Source organism: Lissotriton helveticus, chromosome 9 (assembly GCF_964261635.1).
Source record: "Lissotriton helveticus chromosome 9, aLisHel1.1, whole genome shotgun sequence".
Lineage (NCBI taxonomy): Eukaryota > Metazoa > Chordata > Amphibia > Caudata > Salamandridae > Lissotriton > Lissotriton helveticus.
Window position 1 is genome coordinate 1,005,701,165 of NC_136070.1, and position 23,267 is coordinate 1,005,724,431.

Below are 23,267 nucleotides of genomic sequence, written 5' to 3' on the forward strand. Positions count from 1 at the left end.
TATAAATACCCTTGCACCATGTTGAGAATGATTTGAAAAAAACAGGAAGGTAAAACTGAAGAATTAATGATAAAATAGGGACAAACTGGGAAGAAGCAATTATGCCTGACAATTGTATTAGTAAGCAAATTGTAAGTAACTCAGGACCCAGTGCTTGATTTATTGCTTGATACTGTAATAGACATAGATTTACTAGATAGAAATCTAGCATCGCTTGTATGAAGGCCCAATTGGTGGCCTTCAAGCAGTTTGGCCAACATGACAACCAAGCTCCCAAGCTAAGTAACTCAACGGCCTTGGCTTCTTTGGTTTTATGTTTGCTGAACCTCAACGCAGGCCACAAGAATTATGCGGTTCATTTCCTGCAAAACTGTGGATTTTCTGCATTTGCTGCACAACCAATCTTCTTCTGCACAATTTACAGATTGATAAAAAATGGTTCTAGCTCAAACGGATCAAAAGTTACCAAAAATGCTGCCTCACATGGAGCAAGACAGTGTCTAGCCCTGTGCAACCCAGTGACTGGTCACCTTTCTTTGCTGATTACTGCAGTTAGGTGCTAAAGTGGTAGTAATAAGGTGACATTTCCGGTCAGGCAGGTGCTAACTTTAAAAGAATGACATAATAGTGAAGTAACACAGCCACAAAATGTGCTGCATAATTTGAAAAGTTGCCTTACCTTACTGCATTATTTAGTTATTTCCAAAGTTTCTGACCATAACTGAATGACCTTAAAGTTGACATATAGATAGATATTTGTTTCCCATTTTTTGCCAAAGCTGACGAACTCTGTCTGGGTGGGTGCATCGTCCATGAGGGTGAAGCTCACGATATCTTGCAAGATGTACCACCAGGAAAAAGACGTGCACTCGCAGGTATGAAAAATTAAATCTCTTTAATCTGGCAAACACGTTTCAGCATCATTGCCTTCTCAATGACTTGATTAATAAAACACTCATGCAATGTTCACACTGATTTTAAAATGTGTCCTGAAAGTGTCCCCACAGCTTAGTGATAAGTGGACATGAAGAGAGGACTGCATGATCCAATTTCGTCAACACTTTACTGCGGCCGCCATCTTAAAACAATCCAGACTCTATTGCATCTAATGGTATTTACTATATTTATTTATATAACCTGTGCAATGTTCAAAATATTATGCTAAACATCCTTCGGGCCTAAATATCCTTCGTCCCCTATTCCAATAAAACTCTGTATGAGTTGTCCATTGCCCAGCCAGGGGCTTCGCTTCACTGCACCAGGGAAGATGTACTCAATCCTACTCATCATCCCTGCGCATTACTTCACATGTGATTTCCGGAAGGAAAAACGTGGTTCGCCCATGCCCCAGTAGCCGTAATTGATGTCACTGACATATTACCGGAGGGGTAGGTTCCATTGGAGGCTCAGAATTCAGGAAGCAAGACTTGTGAAACACAAAATTAAGGAAGAAGGCAAAACAGCAGTGCAACAAGAGGGTTGGTTATAATTTTAACAGCTTGGGCGCGGCCGCAATTCTGCGCCCGTTTTAATGAGTGGGCGGGATCATGACGGCCCCCAGCCGTCATCAGCACACGCCCACCGTGATGCATGACGGACGGGGGCCGTCATCAGCATGGAAGGGGTTAATGACCAGTGGAAAGCCCATGACTCTCACAACGTTGCCAGGTGAGAGGCTACAGTAGCTTCTGTTGCTGCCAAATCTGACTTGAGCAGAATTTTTTTCTCTTAGAGTTACTGTTGCGAATGATCTTGAGGATCTTGAAACAAACTTGCAAGTCTATCTTGCCTATTGTTTGCTTCATATAAAATCCTATTCCAGGATGGCTTCAGACCGTAAGGTGATGGCCAGTCAACTGTTCCCTGCCCACCAGGAGACAATGAAGCAGCCTGCATCAAGGTGCCGGTCATGGGAAATGGCCTAAACAATGCAGGCTCAGCCACGAGTGCCGTTTCCCCGCAAGCCGAACTACGCTTGCCTTAACCACACATATGTCTTAACAATGCATATCCGTGGTTAAGGCAATGCGCGGTCTAGATGCAGAGCGGCTGGGCGGGCACAGGAAGACAGGAAAAGGAAGGATAGGGAGAGGACACAGTAAGGTAAGTGGGGCTAGGGACGGGTCTTGGAGGGGAGGGGGTCGTTTTTCTGAGTGGGCGGTCGTTTTTAGTGCTGGGGGTCGGAGTTGTTTATATGGCTGGGAGCATTTTTAGGGCTGGGGAGGGCTGAGTCGAGGTGCTTTACAGGTGTTGGGGCAGTTTTTAGGGCTCAGGGTGGGGGGATGGAGTAGTTTTTAGGGCATGGGGTTCGTTTGTAGGGCTTAGGGAGGGGGGAGGTGCAGTTTTCAGGGCTGGAACAGTTTTAGGCCTTAGGGCGGGGGGCTATGTTGGGGTAGTTTAAAGTGGTAGGGGTAAGTTTTCAGGACTCAGGGCGGGGGGATTGGGTCGGGGTAGTTTTTAGAGCGTGGGGACAGTTTTTAGGGTGCGGGTGGGGGCAACGGGACAGTATTAGGCCTCAGGGCAGGGGGGGCTGGGTTGGGGTACTTTACCGATGTAGGGGACAGTTTTTAGGGTTCAGGGCAGGGGGTAGTTTTTAAGGCATGAGTTTTATTTTTAGGGTTCACAACGGGGCAGGAGAAAAGGGACAGTTTTAGGGGCAGGGTATGAACTTTAGCACACATGTCCCTTCACCAATCATGTCTTTACCACAAAATTGCGTGGTAATGACGCAGTCCTGGTAAAGACAGTGTTGTTCAGTCATATGATGTCTAGGCACGCATTGTTCCATCATAAAACCACCTGCCATATTACATAACATCATAGGGACCGAGCGCAAGCTCCAGTCCTTTATGCTCCAGTACTATTTTTCCAGCTCTGTATAGTTACAGCACTCCCAAATCTAATGCAGTGACTCCAGTCTTACTGGTAGTTGCAAATTCAGTACTCCACACCAAGAACGGTTTTTAATTACTGGATGACTTTAATTGACACTGGTGAAGATACTACGATCTCAGTGTTACTTCCTGAAGAGGCCACTGTAACCTCAGACCAATCAGGACGATGAAGGGCTGACTCTTATGCCCAGCTTATGTCCTATTGCACCGTACCAATGAAGCCTGAGGGAAAACCGAAGAAGCAGCCTCATTCACCCACATCATTTGCACCCTCAGAGTAGCATCCCCAGGCTCATTCTGGCCTAGACCGCTGATTCTCCCATTCTTCCGATACATAAAGACATCCAAAAGAAAGTCAACCTTAAATGGGACTCAGATCTGTGAAAAGACCAAACCATTCCCTTCAAGTCCCAGTCACAATTTAACAGGATGCCCCACGAGCACCACAAATCCCTTCACCATCAATTCACCTCTGATATTTAACAACCTGTTTTTTTTATTTCTGAGATAACCGGTGTGAGCACGGGAGTAAGAGAAGTCACCTTTTCCACAAGAGTGCCTCCTTTTTACACATGGTGTCTTGGCACTCGAAGCTCGCAACCTGCATCACTGCAGCATCGGCGTCTTCAGTCACATCTCTTCTTTTGGAGACAAGTCAGAAAGCACACTTAACCACATTGACCACCTGAATGTTGAAATCCCATCAAATCAGGTACTGCAGATAGTATGGGTCATGAAGACTCAGTTGTGACATCAGAGTAGACTCCCACTCCACAATTAAACTTCTCTGTATAATTTTCAGGCTTTATCATAAACCTTCACTGCAGTCATATTGGAGTTCTAGAGCTCTCTCAGTCACTGCTCAGTTTCCACTGACGACCCTATCGCTTCTTTCAGCCTGCCATCTTAACTTTCAAAAGATCCCACTACACATTGGACTCTACCAGCGAGATATCCTAGCCTCTCCTCTACACTGCAGTGGCCACCATAGGTATTGTCACTTAGGTCAGTATGGAGAGCGTTTATATTATAACAACTTCTGCTCAGTAAGATGCACAGTCTCTTATGCTTCTACCAACACAGACGTTGAAAAATTCATATTCCCTTCCATAACTAACAATCGGAGTTGTATCACTGCAAGATTGAGAGGCCGCATACAGAGGCCCCCTCAGCCAAAGCTCTGCAGGACAGGGGGATGCAAGGAGACACAAGCAGTGACACGGACAGGGTAGGCCGCACAGCACAATGTTGATGGTAGTACCTTCACCCTGCTCCCAGTCTTGAAGCAGATGTCCATCTGGGATCCACTGTGCTCCTCGAAATCACTTGCCCACCAACAGGTATCTAGGGTGCTTTGAGCAGACCGTGGCTATAGTTCACTGTGCTCCGTAGTACAACCACTGTCTGGGTGAACCGAGCATTGTCCTACCTGCTCTGTGTCTTTCACCCGGAGGGCAGTGAAGTGGGGCCCTATACTGAGCATGCACCTGGGCACCTCCACCTGTAGGCCCAGCCAGACCCAAAGGGACCAAAGTACAGCTCATCACGATTGGGTAGGGGTGCATTCCAGCCAGAGGGAGTCCTCTCCATGGTTCTCACCAAAGGCCGTAGTGGCCATCTCTCCTGGCCCCAGGATAGACCAGCGGGATGACGAATGGGGAGCATTTGACGAGCTCCAAAGTCTTGAGCCGTCTTGGATCACGGTTGCTCTGTGTCTCTCTCTGCCTAACGGTGTCAAAGGAATCTGAAAGTGCTATCCTAATATTACCAAATGTGACATTCAAAGAGTGAGGTATTTTATATATTAAAATGCAGATTATTCCTACTCTGGGTATGAAATCATAATTTTAGGAAAGACATAGAGACTGATATTTTGAACACCATGACTTTAATGCTGGAAGAGCTGTTCGGCAAGAGAGACAGTGCTATTCATAGACTGAGATTTTAGGGAACCTTTGGTTACTTGGGCTTATATTCTCAAGGAGGCTTGTTTTTTTTGGGCACCCTTGCTCATCTCCTGAGGACTATTAGGCTAGCGACCCCCGGGCCCTCCACCATATTTTCCTTTGATTCTCAACTTGACCTGTCACCCACCATGCATTAGAGAGCCATTTCTTCTTTCCAGCCAAGGGAAACTCCCCCCCCCCTTCATCACCCTCCATGTCTTTTCTGCAAAGAAAAGTTGACACAACTCTCTTCCACATCACGATTTCTTTCCATGACTCTCGACCTCTAAGGCCACTTGGGCAACAAGAGCTTGGCTTTTTACCTCCGGGGTATAGGCATCTCTATCATGGACACTTCATGGGTCCCCCTTACAAGGATTTCTTTGGGAGTAGTGGCCTCTAAAAGGCCTAGCCCCCCCAGATTTTTACATGATAACTCATTTGTCAAAGGCGAGATGCTAGGATCTGGATTCCTCTGAAGGGGAACCCGGAAACTCTCTGCAAGCTTCCTAAAGCTGATGATATACAAATAATCTGCTACTTATTCTGCTTCCTCCAAGGAAAGAGAAGACCTTTCAGACAGCCTATTTGATCCTTTGCTCAGAATGCCTACAATAAAGTTAACGACCTAAACTGTAAAAAGTCTTCTATTTCCAACTCGTATCCCAGACCTAGAGATTTCAGGTTCTTCCCCATTTTTAAGGAGTTCTAACAACCCATGACCTACTTATCACTTTTTATTGCTCCAATAAGGACTTCCCTCCAGCCATCTCGGGTAATCTTTCCTATTTTCTCCCACCTTGCCTAGTCCTTGCTTAGTGCAGAAGTGTGGCTCAATGGTTAGAGCGACAGACCCTGATGCAGAGGTCTAGCCCGGGACCAGGGTTCAGTTCCCGCCTCGGCAGGTCTTGGGCTCAATTTCCTCGGACCCAATAATTCTCGCCTTGGTGCCTATTCTAATCATGGGTCCCACTCTGCAACTCTGGGCAATAGCTTGCTTAATCTCCACAACGGCCCCCACAACGCTAGGATGCCTGACTTCACCTTGGGGGTGATAGCTTGCTTAATCTCCACAACGGCCCCCACAACGCTAGGATGCCTGACTTCACCTTGGGGGTGCCCAGGAGTGGGCACTTCACAGGGAAAAGCCAGGAAGGGTCCCACAGCGGTATTCGTACAAGCGCCGATACCCCAGCTGGGGTCGATTCGTGCGCTATACAAGTACACTACATTTACATTTCAGTGTCAGTGCATAATACTGTTGATGATATCTTTGTTTACACTTGCGCTTGTCATGTAGGATGAGCCCCCCATGCCCTCACAGAAACACAAACCTCAACACAACCCAGCACAAGGGCATGACCACAGAGTCGGATTGGGATCCAGATTAGGCCCGGTCACCAAACGAAAAAGTGGGCCACACTTTTCCTAAAATGTTCATTAGTTAGTGTCAGGGGGGTTATTTTCCTCTCTCAATTTCCTTTTCTCTTCCCCTCTTTCATCGTACTTCTGCACGTCTCACGTTCCCTTTTGTTTCCACAATGTGCCCCAAGCTCATTCCATTTTTTACTCCCCCATCATGTCTATTCTCCCTCTCCTTTGTCATTTTGTCCCAGGCCAGAATGAATATTTTTCACAGTAATGTTGTAAACAAAAAACCTATTGTTTAGAGTTTCAGTTGATTTGGTTGTTGGTTATTTTTTTTATTAAAACGGGAGCCCCCTCGCAGTTTTGAAGATGGCAAGGTGGCAGCAGACACCCAAGGCTCTTCTGTCTGCTGCTGGAGACAAAAGCTGAGACCACCGCTTGTAATCTGACTCCTTGCACAACCCCTTTTCCTTCCAACCCCATGTAACATTAGTGCTAGCTGTGATGTTCATAAACTGCATTGCTACTCCCAGAGGCCTCATTGTCGCGCTCAGTGACTCAGGATGGGAGGAGACCCCCCACATGCTGTGCCTGTTCAGTTTGGCCTATTGTCCTACTCTGCACAACAATGAACCATCACAGGTCTGTACTTGGTCATACTGAGGTCTGCCCTCTGCTCTAGGCCTTCAGCAGCCTTTCGGGTTGTGTATCAAAGACCAAGGTGGTCCAGGCAAATGTTGGGGTTTTATTTACAATTGGAAGGAAAAAAAACGACTCCCCAGCTGGTCTTTGCCACAGGCCTCTCGGGCAATGGAAGATTGCCCCCTTGCCAATCTGACCCTGCATGCACAGATTCTGGTGAAGGAACCAAACTCCACTTTGGCTCAAAAGATTTCACAACATTCTGCCACCCCTCTTTTAATTTGGACTATCCCCTCTTTCTCCCTGTTTTAATTCGTTTTAGCTTATTTGTTGTCAGCATACATCTTTGTTCTTAATGGTGTCTCATAGTGATTTATCTGTCCATCCAATCAAGACATAATACAATCTCTAAGTCTGAATCACTGCCATGCTCCCAGACTGCTATAATGGATTGTTTCAGCACTGTCGTATTTCAGACACATCTATAGAAGAAATTATATGTAATAAAAATTATTCTGGAAAAATATAAAACAGCAGCGGGACTACTTTTTTAAAAATTTGATACCGGAATTAAATGGGGTTACTGGAGTTCAAGAAATTAGGTGTGTCAGGATTCACCTTTCCTTGGACTCAGTGGAAATAGTATGCCACTGGTCTTTTAACTGCATAAGGAGTAATAGTATTGTAGTATTAACCATATTTCAGTGAGAATATAACAGGGCAATATTAAATAATCAACTAGTCACACAGCTAAGCCTTGCTGTCTAATACAGCCTTTTTATAATTTACGGTATGGTGCAATTAATCCGTTGATGTGATTAATAGCTGCCACAGCACATTGTCAGAGGGATTGCGCTGGTGCAAATACTAGTCACAATTTGCCACACGTCTATTGCAATTCACAAACTTATGTTATGACTAGTTGTTAACATGTAGCGAATTAGAGTGAAGCCTTGCTAAATACGTAATATAGGAAGAACTGCTTTATGTTAACTTCCATAGAGAAAAGGAATTGTTCTAGTGGAGATGGCCCAACAGAAAGAATTAAGTTGCAATAGCATCTTGCCTTGTAGAAAGGTAGATTAATTTAATTTAGGAATTATTTTAAATGGTTATCGGTTGGCCAGGTTTTTAGTGGGATTGTTTAAATAACATTATTTTATTGAATATGTATGTACTTCTTTTCAATGTGTTGTAAGTTGTAATGTATGCATATTCGTTTAAATGAGCATTGAAGTTCTCCACCATTTGCATTGGTGCACCCTATTAATAATAATAAACTAAAATGATGCCATTCAGACACAGCGAATGTTTGGAATCAGCGAGGTTGTAGTCGCTGTCTATTAACTGGTTGCAGTGCATATGGCAACGACAAATCTCAGAATAAGTTCAGAAGTTATGGGTCTTGTAACTTCATGACAGTATTTAGAATTTGGGTTCATTGTCCTTCTCCAAATTGTATGATCCCCATTTCTTCCAACGTTTAATCAATTGGGGTTTGTTAGAATGCATGTTAGCATGAATACCCCAAAAAATGGTCTTTGGCATTGGTTTGTGCCTGTACAAAAAAATAGGTAGATCTCATCTGGATATGTTCATGGACTAGTGGTGCAAGGCAATGAACCATATTGATATATCATATGTAGAGAAAACATCTTTCCATCAGAACATATGTTGAAATGCAACATGGTCCACATTTAGAAAGTGAGCAACAAGGAACCCACCACCAATCAAACAGGAGCCAAGTGTACTTCCAATTAGGCTTTATTTCCAAATCACAATGTTGATCCTTATAGCACTGAACACAGTGCTTTACACAGAAAATATATACTTACACACACATATGCATTTTCAAATATTACAAAAGAACAAGATAAATAGATATAAAATTCTGTTGCTCCTGAATAAATAAATTGTACACATAAATAGAGTTATTACAAGTAAACATGGGCTTTTCAAACCAGGCATAGCGATTAGTAGTTTGAGTGCCAAAATTTGTTTTCAGTATATAATTTCCCCCTTTCCCTCTAACCCCCTCCCCCCATCAGATAAACCAGGGAAGCTTTCCTTGATAGCACCTACAGCCCCCTCTCTCAGCTGTCTCACCGAAAAGATTCTGAAATGGTTTTGGGGTGCTATGGGTACACACACCCTAAAAAGTACTATTCTTCCCATCACCCCACCCTACGAGGAATGTAAAGGGGAATTTGGCAGGCTCGTAATAGCAAAAAAGATCAATCACGCCACCTCAACCCCTCAGTACCTTTCAATCTCTTAATAGAGATGTTCAGACCAACTCCCCTTTCTGTGCCCCCACACTTTCCCACAGAGAAATGGGGAGGGCCAAGTGGGTAAGAGAAGAAGTGGGAGGAGTCGTTAGCAAAGGCACTTTTAGATGACAAGGCAATGGCTGGGAGTGATGGCTGTTTTTACTTATTTTCCTTTATCCTAATCCTTGAAGCCCCCAGGACTGTAACTAGACACATGTGTGGTTTTTGTTAACTAAGGCAAGATTTGGCAAGGTGGTGAAGGCGGTGGACCGTTTGCATAGTTGTGTGAAGTGTTAACTCCTTCACCAGCGATCATTCTCCACACCTAAGGATGGGGTCCAGCCCCACCTTTCTTAAGGTGTGTGGGGTGTCCCTCACAAAAATGAGTATAGCTCTACCCATTAAATGTACTATTGCGTAACCTATATCATAGGTGGTGCAAGTGACCAGCCTCCACACCCACTTCTATTCTACATGCTGCAGTATTCCTTCTTCAAGCCTCAACTGAGCTACAGTCAGTACACTTGAAAGCTTAACTGCAGACGTATCACACGGGTGTGGTGTCCTCCCACATAAATGTCTGGTGGACTGTCTTATTTTCTCTGGTGGGGTTTTGTAGAATCTAGGACTATCTTATTCCAACCAACTTTTGAGGAGAGTTAAACAGCACTTTTGTTCTCTAAAAATGGCCAGGTACACGCTTTGGCAAAACAGGCTGAAGTCAGCTACAGGATTTGAAGGAGAGGCAAAGGGTGGCTCTTGAACATTAATGCATTGAATAAGAAATGCCACGGCAGATGCTCTGTAAAAAGCAAATCCACCGTGATCAGCTACATATAAATGAGGTATGGCTACGCCCTTAAAAAAAAAAAAAAACACAAAGGACAGCCTCTCCCTCACATTTTTGGTCAAAAATAGAACATGGGCCGCCATTTTACAATGTGATAAATTTCCTGAGAGGTTCTTCTCTGAGGAACCTTCTGCAACAACAAACGTTCTATGTGAGCGGAAAGTGGAGCTTACAGGGATATGCTGAAAGTTCCATTCCTTGTCAGCCTATCACAGGCTTCATAAGAATGGGTCTCGAAAGAGAGAATCTTGATTTTGGGCGAGGATGTGGATGGGGTAAAGATGTTTGGTAGTCAGAAAATTATGAGGGTCCATTTAGAATTTGGGCATTCAGTGTACACACCTCAAATATTGTGCAACTTCGGAACAATCCGAATTATGTGTTTTGTGCATTATACATACGAGTATGCATATCAGCATTTTTGGTGTGCAAAGTCCAAATAAGGATGCGCCTGAATGTTGCCTTAAATTCCAGAATTTCACCTCCTGTCGATAGGTTTCAGCAAACTGAGAGGACTGCTAAGAGGGTCTTTTCAGATCTTCACATTCGGTTTCCGGCTGTTAAGTACAGCGGTTGAGTAGAGAAACGGTCCATGACACATGTGGAAAGGGGGAGGGATTGGACAAAGGTCAATAACAAATATATATTTAACAACATGTTTCACTGAGATTTCTCTTGTGCAAAATAGTTCATGTCCTTTCTTGTGTAATAAAGAATAAATATTTATGCCAGTCTCTCCTTTGAAGGTGCATATGGTTATTGGTCTGACACTGACAGGCGGTTGAAGATTGGGAGGCGTTTGCTGCTAGTAGTAAGGCCACTGCTGGTAAGCTCAAAGACTGGGGAATCCGAGCCGCTCAGGCTGCTAGAGCTGCTGTAGCAATCTGGGTCAGACAAGGAGTTGGATGATGGGGTACGGTTGAGTCCCTGAAGGCCAAAGAATTGGTGGTTCTGATGGGGGCTGGGCAGTACGCTGGGGGTGCTGGCTGGAGGTGCAGCCCGGCCACAGCGGCATGAACAGCAGGTGGATTCTGTCAGGGAAGTGAGGTGCCGTGGGGGATCCGCATTCAACCTCAGGCTGCTACCATGGCTCCGCGGCTCCACCATGGTCGGCGAGAAGAGGTCACTGGGAGGCGGAGACACAGAGGATGCTCGGGCAAAGGAGTTTGGGTCAGGAATGCCTGGGGGAGGTGAGCTTCTCCTGCCTGGGACCCCAGAGTAGCTGAGACTCTGGCGGAGCTGATGTGGGGGGTCCGAATTCCATGACAAGGAGCTTCCAGTCTCCTGAGGGTAGTGGATAAAGTTGCAGCGTGGTCCATATGGGCACTCCCCATACAGGTAGAACTTGTGGCACAGCTCCGTCTTGTACTTAGGATGGCGATTCATCACTCGCAGCTCCTCCAGGCCATGGGCAAACTGGCACTTGGCACCATACTTGCACTTGCCGGTGTCAGTGAAGGTGCGGCACAGTTCCGTCTTGTATCGGTTTGAGAGAACCGGCACAGCCGGCTTCAGTGGTGGGAATCCAGGAGGTGGAGGCACCAGTGACTTCTCCATCCCATATGCACTTAAGGCACTTTCGGTCAGGCTCATAGAACGGTCCGCCCGAAATGGGCTGCGGATCATAGTGTCCAGCTTCGCACTTATCTTCTGCTCAGTCTCTGGGCTCCAGTGGCTGCCCAGGGACCAGAGTGAGTCACTTAGCTGGTTGGCACTGCCACATTTAGAAACAGTGGGGTTGGTGGCACAGCTGGAGTGCCGACGTTGATAGGCTGCATTGCTCTTCTCCAGGATAAATTCTCGATCATCCAGATTCAGATTTCGCAGGTTCTGTGGAGCAAAGAAGATAAAACATTAGATCTTCGGAAAGGCGAGAGCAGACTAACAGATGCAAAGAGCTAGGCCTCACATTGAATTGCACACAGCAAGCACACAAGGTACAACACCAGGACAAAACCACCAAGACTAACCACCACACTATAATAAGAACATGCAGGCCTGACATACACACTAGCAAAGAGACCAATAGGACTGGCTACAACATAACTTAAGAGGCCGTTCGCTAGGTTTAATTGGCAAATTAGCAATTGGGTCCCCGCGTTGCACTGCTGTACTAGCCCATAAGAACCTATGCTTGGATGAGGAACTAACAAGTTGGTCTTTAGGGCTGGCCACCAGACTTATACAGGGGCTCCCAGGCTCCCTACTAGCACAAAGGCAACCAAGCCTTGCACTCACCCTGGACAAAAGACCAGATGTGGTCACAACACTCGGTAACAGACCAACCCAACTCCTCGCTATCCGGCTGTAAAACTGGCAAGGGCCATCAGGATTGACTGGCATGCTAGCCGACAACAAACTAAGCCGGTCCGAGTCACAGGATCAGGCTCACTGGTGCCAACTATCACACTGCCGCAGTCGAGATTGGCCACCACACCAGTGCAGGCAGAGACACCTCAAAACCATTTTAGGAGGGGATGAGATGGAAGAGGTTGCACATCTTGGCCATTTCCCAAGAGCGGGTGGCGCCCTGCGTGACTCCTTGCATTCGGATTTAATAATTCTGATTTCGCAAGGACCTCCCTGATTTCCGGTTATCAGATTTCCTGTGAGAAAAAGGCACTCGCCTTCCTGCTTGGCAGGCCGCCATGTTCCAGGAACACATTTGACTTATTTTTTCAAAGGGCAACAAGATTTAAAATATGCCCCAAACCACCTGAGTTAATGTGCCCAAGTAAAACCCAGGGCAGCCCCCTACCCCATAAATGCAGCTGTTGCAAGGATTATCTCTGTGCAGATAGAACAACTTTAGACTACAGCAAACCCAAGTGGATGACGGGAGAGCTGGGAGCCACAAGAAAGTGAGCTCGTGGCAGGTGGAAGTGGGACGAGAGAAGCCTGGAGAAGGGCAGTCACAGAGTAGCAGCAGCAGACACACCTAGGCAGGGCGAGCTCCGGCCGGCTCAAGACTGACACGTCATGTGTAAAGTTTCAGTGGCGCAGCAAGGCTGCAGTGCGACTTAATGCAAACAAGAACCCCCAGGGTTTTGGCGTTAAAAAAAAGCTGCTATAAAAGGGGGTTGCAAAGGCCCTGCAGGTCGCTTGGCCCCGGTGCAACTGAAGCGGAGGCCCCTCGTATGATTTTAGCACTCCTCAAAAGAACTGCCACGCAAGTGTCCGCCGTGGAGCCCTGGGAAGTGAAGGGGTTGAGGTGACACGTCACGTCCATTTTGGACAAGGCTTGGTCTCTCATGAAAGGAGCCCACACATATACTCAATGATATAAGCACTGTTGGAACTTAATAGTACATCAGGCCATAAAACATTCTGTGGAATAAGCAGGGGTCGAAGCTGCACGGTGCAGTCGAGCACCTGTTGCCCTGCATGGTCTGCACCCTGCAGGTTTCGTCCTTGCCGGGGGCGCCCCCCCTGCCCTTGCGTGTGGGGTTATCTGTCAGTTTCTCCGTATCACAACCCCAGTTCCCAACCGCACCCCCGCCCTCTGACTTTATCAGCACTCTGTTCAAGTCTCAGTATGACAGGATTTCATCAGCTTGAGCAATCATTAAATCAACAAGAAATGCAAGCACCAGCTACGCCCCCACACCAAACATTTAACTTCACCCCCTTCCCAGCACAGCAGGTAAAGAAATCAAGGCTATCAACCCAACAAGTAAACAGCCCGGAAGTCAAATGACAAAGCGCTTTGTTAACCCGGGCCGGGTTTCAAGCTGTGCAAATGCACCAAGAAGAATGGAAGGTTTGGGACAAACAGACCGAGTGGCAGATAAAACAGGAACGAACAGGTCAAGCGTTGCCACACAGAGGGGATTGGGAGAGAACAAACGAGAGAGCGGGGGGTGGGGGTGAAAACAGAGACAGCAAAGCAAATTACTTAAGGGGAGAGCTGCGCACAAAGCAGAGGAAAATGAAAGACCGAAGAAACTGTTGGAGGGGTTGAGGGTGGAACAGGGAAACAGTTGGGCATTGAAGAGAAAAGAAAAAGTGGAAAAGTCAGAAACTGGAGACAAAGATTTAGAAATGACAGCCAAAGAGTTGGAGACACATTTGAGAGGGTACGATGAAGAAAGGTTCAGAAAACGGCAAGGGAGAAGGAGGAAGAGAAAAGGTGATGGCAAAAATCACACAAAGATAGGGGGTACTTGGTTAAGTGGGGAGAGGAAAACTGAAAAGGAGAACACAAGAGAAAGTGGTACGAAATGATAGAATTAAAAACACCCCGAGTTACACCCACACCCCTAACTTCCGTTCCAACGACCGCTGCCAAAGTTAGTTTTGAGGGAGCCACGCTGAAGGCCGCGCCTCAGCGGACACTGGCGAGCAGCGCCTGACGCCGCCGCCTCACAGCCACATTTTATATTTAGACGAATGTATCCTGACAACACCCCCAACCCGACCTTTAATCCAACTGCAAAAAAATATGCGCAAAACTTTTTCAAACTTTTTTGTGCAACAAGTAAAAAAAAAATACACCAGAGGAGGCCAGAAACATGGACTTTGAAGGGACGTCGATCCCTCGAGACTTATTAACAAGAGTGCTTTAGAAATATTTCCCAGACAGACGTTTTCCAGTGGACTGTGTCGGGGTGGCGACTGCCATTGCGCTCGTGCCCTCGCTCACAGACAAGAGTGGAGCGGACTTTGGGTCATGTTTTTGGGTCCAAAATCACAAATGGCTTCTAAGCGGGTGCTGTGATCCAATCTATTCACCCAAATGTTTTCACAGAAATGAAAAAAAAGTCACGGTGGAAAAGGGTGACGGGGCCCATTCCTCCGCCCGGTTGTCGTTGAGAGCGCAGCTGTTGTTTCCGAGCCCAGAGCGCACTCATAACGTAGCCTCTTACCTCAAAGATTGAGTTTATATCCAGCATCATGGAGGACATGTCGGACGTAAGGTGCGGGTCCGGCTCGGGGTGCCTTGTTGGCTCGGGGTGCCTCGTCGCTCCAGAGGGCTCCTGTACTGTACTCCTGTTTTTTTGGAGCCTGTAAGCCAGCACAAGCTGAAGCCAGCACAGCACCGGGAAGCTTAAATAGATAGAGCAGAGAGGGGCGGGCCCCGGCTGAGCAGCCTTCCCCTCTTCCCCCGCCCTCCCCCCGCACCTCCCTCCCTTCATTCCCTCCCCTCCCCCCGGCCATGCGCGGGTGAGGTCATCATACATGAAATGTACGGTAAATTGAGAACGGTGCCAAGCAGTCACAACACCGAAGAAAACAGAGAGGGGGGGAGAGGCAGCCAGGGAAGATCATTAGAGGGAGGGTTGGGGAGAGGCAGCCAGGGAAGAGCGAGAGAGGAGAGGCTGGGGTCAGAAAGGGGTGCCAGCGGAGCGAGGGAAGAAAGGTGGCAGAACAAGGTGTCACGCGGCCACATCAGCAGAGCCGGGATTCAGGCTCTCCTGACAGCCAGGGGAAAGAGTGAATAAGAGGTGCGGTTTTCACAGCACAGCGAGTACGGAACGGGGAATATAGAGCTTTGCGGGGCTCACAAAAATCAATCCGCTACTGCAGAGAGAGAAGAGAGCTAGGTGACAGAAAGAGGTGGCGTGCAGTTACGCCAACCTAGAAAGATGTACCGTGCAATTACGCCAAGCTAGAAGGAGGTAATGTGCAGTTACGCCAAGCTAGAAATATGTGCGTGCGGTTACGCCAAGCTAGAAAGATGTGCGTGCAGTTACGCCAAACTAGAAAGATCTGCCGTGCAGTTACGCACAGCTAGAAAGATCTGCCGTGCAGTTACGCCAAACTAGAAAGATCTAAGATGTGCCGTGCAGTTACGCCAAACTAGAAAGATCTGCCGTGCAGTTACGCACAGCTAGAAAGATGTGCCGTGCAGTTACGCACAGCTAGAAAGATGTGCCGTGCAGTTACGCACAGCTAGAAAGATGTGCCGTGCAGTTAGGCCAAGTGAGCTGCAAGGGGCGACTGAACCAGATGCGCGGCTGCAACATCTGTGAGAGAGAAGAGGGTAAGGCGGCAGAAAGAGGTGCCTGTCAGTGGCATCTCTGGAAGTGAATTTTAGGTGCGGTGGGGGCAAACCTGGCGCCACAGATAAATCTCGTGGAGGCACACGGACACACACGCGCGATGTATATACATAGAAAGTCATATTTAAACATTTTAAACAAACAGCACTACTTTGCAACGATAGGTGGTTGGACAAATTAATGTGTGCCAAGAGACAGTGCTTGTTTGTTTTTTCTGTCACATGAGGAAAAAAAACAGAGGGAGTGTATATATATATATATATATATATATATATATATATATATATATATATATTGGGCCATAAATATTTTCACTGTCATCGCATAAATATAGCTACATTTATGGGATGGAAGTGGAAATAATTATAGGCCCAGTAACTCGTTATTCAGAGCAACTGTACCAATAAATCCACATTCACACATTTATTACTTAAGTGCACCGGGTACGTTTAAGTTTGTTACCAAAGTGGAGCAACTTTGACATTAGAATCGCATTGTTTGCTGCCTCACAGATAAGATGTAACACGACTTGACAGAGAGAAACAGCTCTCCAAGTTGTCAGCAAGCCTCTCCAACGTGATTTCACATTACTGCATAGATGTAACCCCCTGAGTCCTGGAGTTGTTCAAGTACCTTTTGTTGAAATAAATGCAAGAAATAGTGCAATGTCATCATTCACCATATATGCAGATGCAGAATGTATATTATACACTATTTAGTACCCTTGTTGAGGTAGGGGAGAGAGCATCAGGTCCTAATCGAAGCTTCATGTCTCGTGAGTCGTGCCCCCTACCCCCTACACTCAACAAGGGTAAAAGAAGCAGGGGTCCCTGACGCGCAACACAGAAATCATCATCACAAAAGAAGATTCAGGCTGGAGTGGCACTCAAAGGTCAGAGCCTACCACCAAAAGCCAAGGGCTGTACTAAGACACATGCTTTTGAAAATGACAATATTGGTCTGGCACTCAGAAACATCTTCTGGGCTGGTCGAGGAGATGGTTGAAATTGAGGAATTGCTCTCAGAGTGCAGAAGTATTTTTGTAATATGGATCAAAGCTAATGTTTCACTTTTATGGGATAAATACATTATATCCTTAGAATAGATCAAGTGTTATAGAAGGCCTATCAGGCCTGAAGTGTTACTGCAAAACACCAGATTTTAAGGGATAACATCTCAGAAAACAAACAACTGAAACATTTAAACGGCCAATAAACAGTATTATGGCATCCCTCTGAAATTAGGAAAGAGAGTGCATTTGAGGGATTAAAGGAAAACACACAACTCAAAAATTGTATCGGAGAAGGCATAGCGAAACCGAAAACGAAGCTCAGATGTTATGAAATACTACAAAACACAGGGGATGTAAATGAATAATCTAATGGAATAAACAAAAAACAGCTCCGGGCCATAGACTATATTCAGGACACCTGTTCTCGAATTAGAGGCAAAAACGCCCTTGGGCATTAGTGCGCTTTATAAGCTCTAAATAAATATAAATAAAGATCATGCAAGGGAATGGATTGCAGAGAATACCTAGCCCAGGATTATAAATGAGAACACACAACTCAGGCATTATCCCCCACAAAATAGAACATACATTGAAAAAGCCAATGGGTCTGACCTAAATGTGCAAAAGCATGCAAACATCATGCACGTGTCGGTGTTAGCATATGAAAACCAGGCCTGTTGACTTTCCCAATGCTTGTTTATCAGAGTGTATAAAGTACGCCAATAATCAAATTGTGATTCTTGATTAAAACACACAAAAAGCCTACATAGAGCTAATACTAAACAAAAAGGATTGTTTTCCGTATGTGATGCATGTGGCATAACAAATGTACTGTGTGATGAATCAGTGTCCTTTACAAAAACAAAATAGTCCTTCTTGCATTGCAATGCAAGTAGTTCAAAGGAGGTAGAATGACATGCCAAATAGAAGATAGCATGAAGTGAGAGAGCCATACTTCCCTAGGCAGAGTGAAAGCCCACAAGACAGAGCAACAATAGAACACACAGCTCATGGATCATAGGTGAGTATACACAGATTAAAAAAAAATACATCAACCAAAGTTTATAAAGGAGAACGCCAGCCCAAGTGTTGTAAACGAGAATACACAGTGATTTGCACGCTCTATCAATGTTTGATTGATTGATTGATTGGCAATCTTTGCTGTGTTTTCTGAATTACAATCCCCGACCTTCGTTTTATTTACTACAGTATCTGACCTTTGTGTTCTTGTACCCAAGGCTTTACTCCGGGATTGTTTTTTTCCAGAAAGTTATATTCTGGGGTATCTGTGAATGCCTAAAAAATAGAAATCTGTTGCAAAAGCAGGAACAACTCAACAGGGGCAGATTTCCGACGTTTGATTCAGGCTCTTTGTGAATGGCGCCAATATTTTGAAGATTATTGCGGACTGATGCTCAGCACTGACATTATAACAGACAGCAAACTACTCTGGGATTGGAACAGAGACTGAAAGAGCTTGATTTCAGTAGAGGGCCTATAAACTGTTTTTCCTGATTGGGATTATCATGCAAACGAGTCAAATGGCAATTGTCAGAGAACCTGTAATAAAATTCAATTAAATTGTACGAATTGTGGAAAATATGAAATTGGGTTATGAAGAAATGTGATAAAAAAAAGCTGTTTTTGATGTGGTGTTGGTGTATTTTTTTATTTACTAACATAGGCATTTTCTGAGAACCTCTGGATGGGTGCCCCATTTCAAGTGGACTCACACTGTGCCACGGACCCTAGTGCAAGCAAGGGAAGCGATCAAACTCACCACAGGTTGTGTAGTAAATTACTCTGTTAATCAGGGTTCAGTGGGCTCCTCAGGCCTCGAGCCCCTGTGCCCACTGCACCTGCAGCACCAAAGAAAGCTGCACCCTGACTGTACCTCCCCTCCCCTGTGTCTGATTTTACATATTCCAGTTTTTTTCTCACACACTGCTTGAAGGTGACATGTTGGTGCAATATATGAAACACCTTAAGTAAGTAAATACATATGTGGTTCTGATGTATATCTGTCTCCTGTTCCATGTGGTGGAACTAGATGTGGTGCTGATGCAACTGTGCAGTCACCATCTCCCTAAAACATAGGGAAATAGCGAAGAGAGTGGTCTTGTTACTAAATTGCTAATTTTCCAATCTGGACATTCTAGTTCTGATCCTGCTTTTGAAATTCAACTCCAGGACATTAATTTTTTTCACAGGTCAGTTTAGTTTCTGTTCCACATGGAGCATGTGTGTGGTGCAAATATGTGTTGTCCAAAAACCAACCATACATTTTGCTCACTCGGTTGTCAATATATGTTCCCACCGTTATCATACCTATTGCTCACCTACCCCCACAAAATACTGATCTATGTACAGCAGCTCATGCTTGTGACACGCCTTCTACAATAAAAAATATTTTCTGTGACATCATCTAGTGGTCTTTGGAGCTTGATCCCCATACATTTGTCAAGGTTTGTCTCCACTAGTCATTAACTAAAAAAATAAAGCATTGAAAACACTGATCAACTTCATCTGATCCCCTGGTTAAGCCCTTTGCCAATCCCCCACGCTGACCCTCTTTTTCAAAATTATATTGGAATTTGTACAACTAAGATATGCAAGTAAAGCCCAATGTTAAAGCGTTCATAAATTCCTGGGGACTGTAGGTGTCATGTAACATTACTGTGAATGGCATTTCCATAGCAAATCGGTTTATTTTATACAGCAATATATGTTGAAAGTGAACAGTTAGAAAAAGCTAGCTTGAATAGACAGTGATCTATGCAATTTAGATACCAGCTCCCGTATGTCATTCCGCTTTTTGCATTTGGGATTTTTTGTAGGTGCTATACATTGCACGCAGCCCGCTTCGTAGCTCATGTGACAACCTCTACATTTGGAGGGTTTGCGTATAAAGATATTCCAAGGTCACACAAGCCATTGCACTGCTACTTTTGTAGCAAAAAAAATCCAGTATGAATTGTTATGCTAAAAAAAAGTCGTTAGGGCACAGCCTGCACTTCCACAGTCTAGAGGTACCTTAAGCACAAAGCATGACACTACTAACTCTCTGTAGTAGTTAAGAGTGCAAGCCTAGGCTATATATTCCCCTCTCTGGTCCCCTTAACCTCTCTCTTTCCACTGTCCACCATCATCCAAGTCCAAGACCATGGTCCCAGTACCTACACCATGCACCTCTCTTTCTCCAGACTGAGAAAGCCACCGGTAGCCCTGTATATAATACAAAGTGATCCTATACATCTGCAGACGTAGACTCACATCACAGGCCTAGACACACATGGTCCCACAAAGTCCTGTCTTCGAGCTCCAGACCAAGACCCCCATCACATGCCTAGAGACACAAGGCCCCTCAAAGCCCTGGCCTCAAGCTCCATACCAAGACCCACATCACATGCTTAGACACACGTGGTCCCACAAAGCCCTTGCCTCATGCTCCATACCACTCTCCGCCACACCTTGCATATCATCAACTACAAGCCCGGCAGCGACATCTTCATCGGTCTTATTGCAAACTTTAAGTCTGTGGTCTTTGAGAGCTGTGGGTCAGCTTCATCGAAAATAATGGCGCAGTCTGAATGTCGTTGAGAAGGATTTTGGCTAGCTAGTAAACACAAAATTTATATTTACAGAATTGAGGAAAAAAACTGCTTGATGTTAGTATTATGCTCACGAAATGATACTGCAGAGTCTTACTGGAACAGCACACCCCCTACTGAAGCTGGTGAGCAAAACAGTCCACAGCCTGAACATTCCTATGACTGGGGAATCAAAAACATCAAATCAATCCTTCGCGTGCCCGTGCCAAGAATGCGAAACCCTCTGCTAGAGAAAATCCACCTAATACCCAACTTATTACTTTTCCTCAAAGACACTAAAAGTCATTTCTTTCCTTCTTACTTCAACAGTAAAACATGTTATGTTCGTGACCTTCCATCTCCCCATGACTGCTGCCCCAAAGTTATTATCAATCAGCTAAACATTACGAGCCTCGTTTTGAATCAATGTGGCAACATTATCTGGAGGAATTTGTGGCAAATATAAATAGTATGTGGTTTCACTGGTCGGGGAGACTGATTTTGCACGTTATTCCTCATTCCCCGCTTTAGAAGCAGTCGCAAAAAACGCTAAGGATAAAATTGTAAAGAGCCTGAAAGCAGGAGGTGAACTTGAAAAACAAACCAATGCAATGATGCTACCAAGAGAGGGAGGGGAACGCCAAATCAGACATCGGGGGTGACAGCAAGCGAGGGGGCCATTCAGGGCCTGGCAGACAGACAGCCAACTTGCGACTGACTGAGGGGTAAGCCCAAGGAAGACACCATATCAATTGAAGGGGTATATACAGGGCCACTGAATTATGGCACCGTGAGGCCGCGCAGTTTTTCGCGTGTAGTTTTGCCGTTTTTGCCATATAATCCATCATCTCCAGCTCAAACTGCAGTTTCTGCCAACATTTGTTTCTAGCTCAAAGGGTTCAAAAGTTACCAAATATGCAGCAACACATGCTTCCACGCAGTGGAAAGCTCTTTGCAAAGGCTGACTGGTCACGTTTCTGTAGTTTATTGTTGTATTTTCGAGTTAAACTGGTACTAACTATACTAATGAGGGGCAACCTATACCAAGACAGTGTTAACAGATTTTGAAATGACCAAATAATGAAGTCATGCTATCCCGAAATGTGCCGCATAATTTTCTTTTTCTTGCGGAATAATTTAGTCAATCCTGTCACATAATTTGACCCCCGTGCTGCATAATACTTAATCCATCGTCGGGAGGGGGGGCTGTTTATTTAAACCATCACCTGTGCCGGACCTGCGCTTGTCAACCTTGCACCTCTGGTGGGGCTGGCAGCTCTATCCACCGCCGCGCTAACACGCCAGCTGGGGCAGCCATCTTGGGTTGGGTTTCTTTATTTGCCATTCTGCATATAATACATAGGGACGAGTGAGGCGCACAGAAGACGGGATAATGCAGGAAGCGCTGCCGTGCGATTGGTACTGTACAGCAGGCAGGATCTAGCTGGTTGGATCCCAGGCTTTTTGCCTTGATGCTTCTTCTTCTCTCTTTTTTCGGAACTTCGCGTTTCGTCCAGGAGGGGGAGCAGTTCCGCTAGTAAAATTTTCCACAGCTCATGCAAACGTGTGCTGCGGTTGAACCTGAGGTATTAGCACAGGAAGTTGCGTGAAGAGATCGGAAATCAGTTGAACTATATTCTTCGACATTTGATAATTTTGCATTGTTATCACGAGGTACTCATGTTGTTACCTTAGGTCGCGTCACTACATATAAAGTAAAGTCTTCAGTCCCGAGCGCGGGCGGTTCGAGAGGTAACATGTCGCGTCTTCACTCCACCCTATACATCTTTATTTACTCCATTACCAGACACCGGGTTCCTCTTTAGCTCATTCGTGAGGGCTCCTACTTTCTCCATATGTTACTGTTTTCTGTCTTCCTCCAGCTGTACGATCAGGAAAAAGAAGTGGCGGTACCCGATATGAGTGCAGATGTATCCCAACGGCACCCACCGGCTCAAATTAAGCCCTGCGAGTAGCTCGCTACTTGGGAATAGTGTTGTGTGTGTTGGAATACGGTTGAAACCAGATTACAGAATCCGTCACAGGATGCGAGGGGTAAACGGCTGCAATTAAAGCCGGATTCGACAGCTCACTTTCCAATTTTTAATGACACATTTATTTTGTATTTACACTTGCATATAAGCAGAGGTCCAGGGAGATAAGGGGGCATGCCAGGATTCTGGACAATCCGCTGGAATGATAACCCGTGTGCCAGGATGTCAAGGTCAACCGTCCACCCGAAGGCAGGGGTTTTCCAACAGGGGGTTGGGGGAAGAGAGGGGGGGGGGGGGAGTATCATGCTGATGTGCAGTGCTTTGTTTTAAGCGGTGGGAGGGGTAGGGGGGCAGGGCGTTAAAGTACTTTGTAATTGGCCTTCCCTGGCTTCTTTTGTCATTTATATCCTAGTTGGGAGCATGTGTCAATTCTTCAAACACCCCCACCCGATTTCTAATGATCACATTGTGGAAACCATAAAATGTTAATAAGGCCTGCCTGTCCAGAGTAGTATGTTTGGAGAACATGTCTTTGGTTGCATTTTTAAAATGTTTACAGAATTTAACCGCAATGTTTAATATGTCTTGTGCTTAAATACGTCGAGACATATTTAAACATTGCCAGTTTAATAGAACAATTTGAATAATTTTGAAAAATCTGATGAGGGGGCACAATGATTATTTTTAATTTAAGACCCC

The 23,267-nt window shown here is 45.5% G+C and overlaps 1 protein-coding gene across 1 annotated transcript; it reads right to left on the reverse strand.

Moving 5' to 3' along the window:
- Positions 1-8,598: 8,598 nt before the first annotated feature.
- LOC144782148 (mRNA decay activator protein ZFP36-like) lies at positions 8,599-14,993 on the reverse strand. Its single transcript, XM_078661324.1, has 2 exons — positions 14,836-14,993; positions 8,599-11,800 (listed from the first exon to the last, which is right to left on the reverse strand). The coding sequence occupies exons 1-2, from the start codon at positions 14,872-14,874 to the stop codon at positions 10,727-10,729; spliced, it is 1,113 nt and encodes a 370-aa protein (XP_078517450.1). The 5' UTR covers positions 14,875-14,993; the 3' UTR covers positions 8,599-10,726.
- Between the last annotated feature and the right edge of the window lie 8,274 nt (positions 14,994-23,267).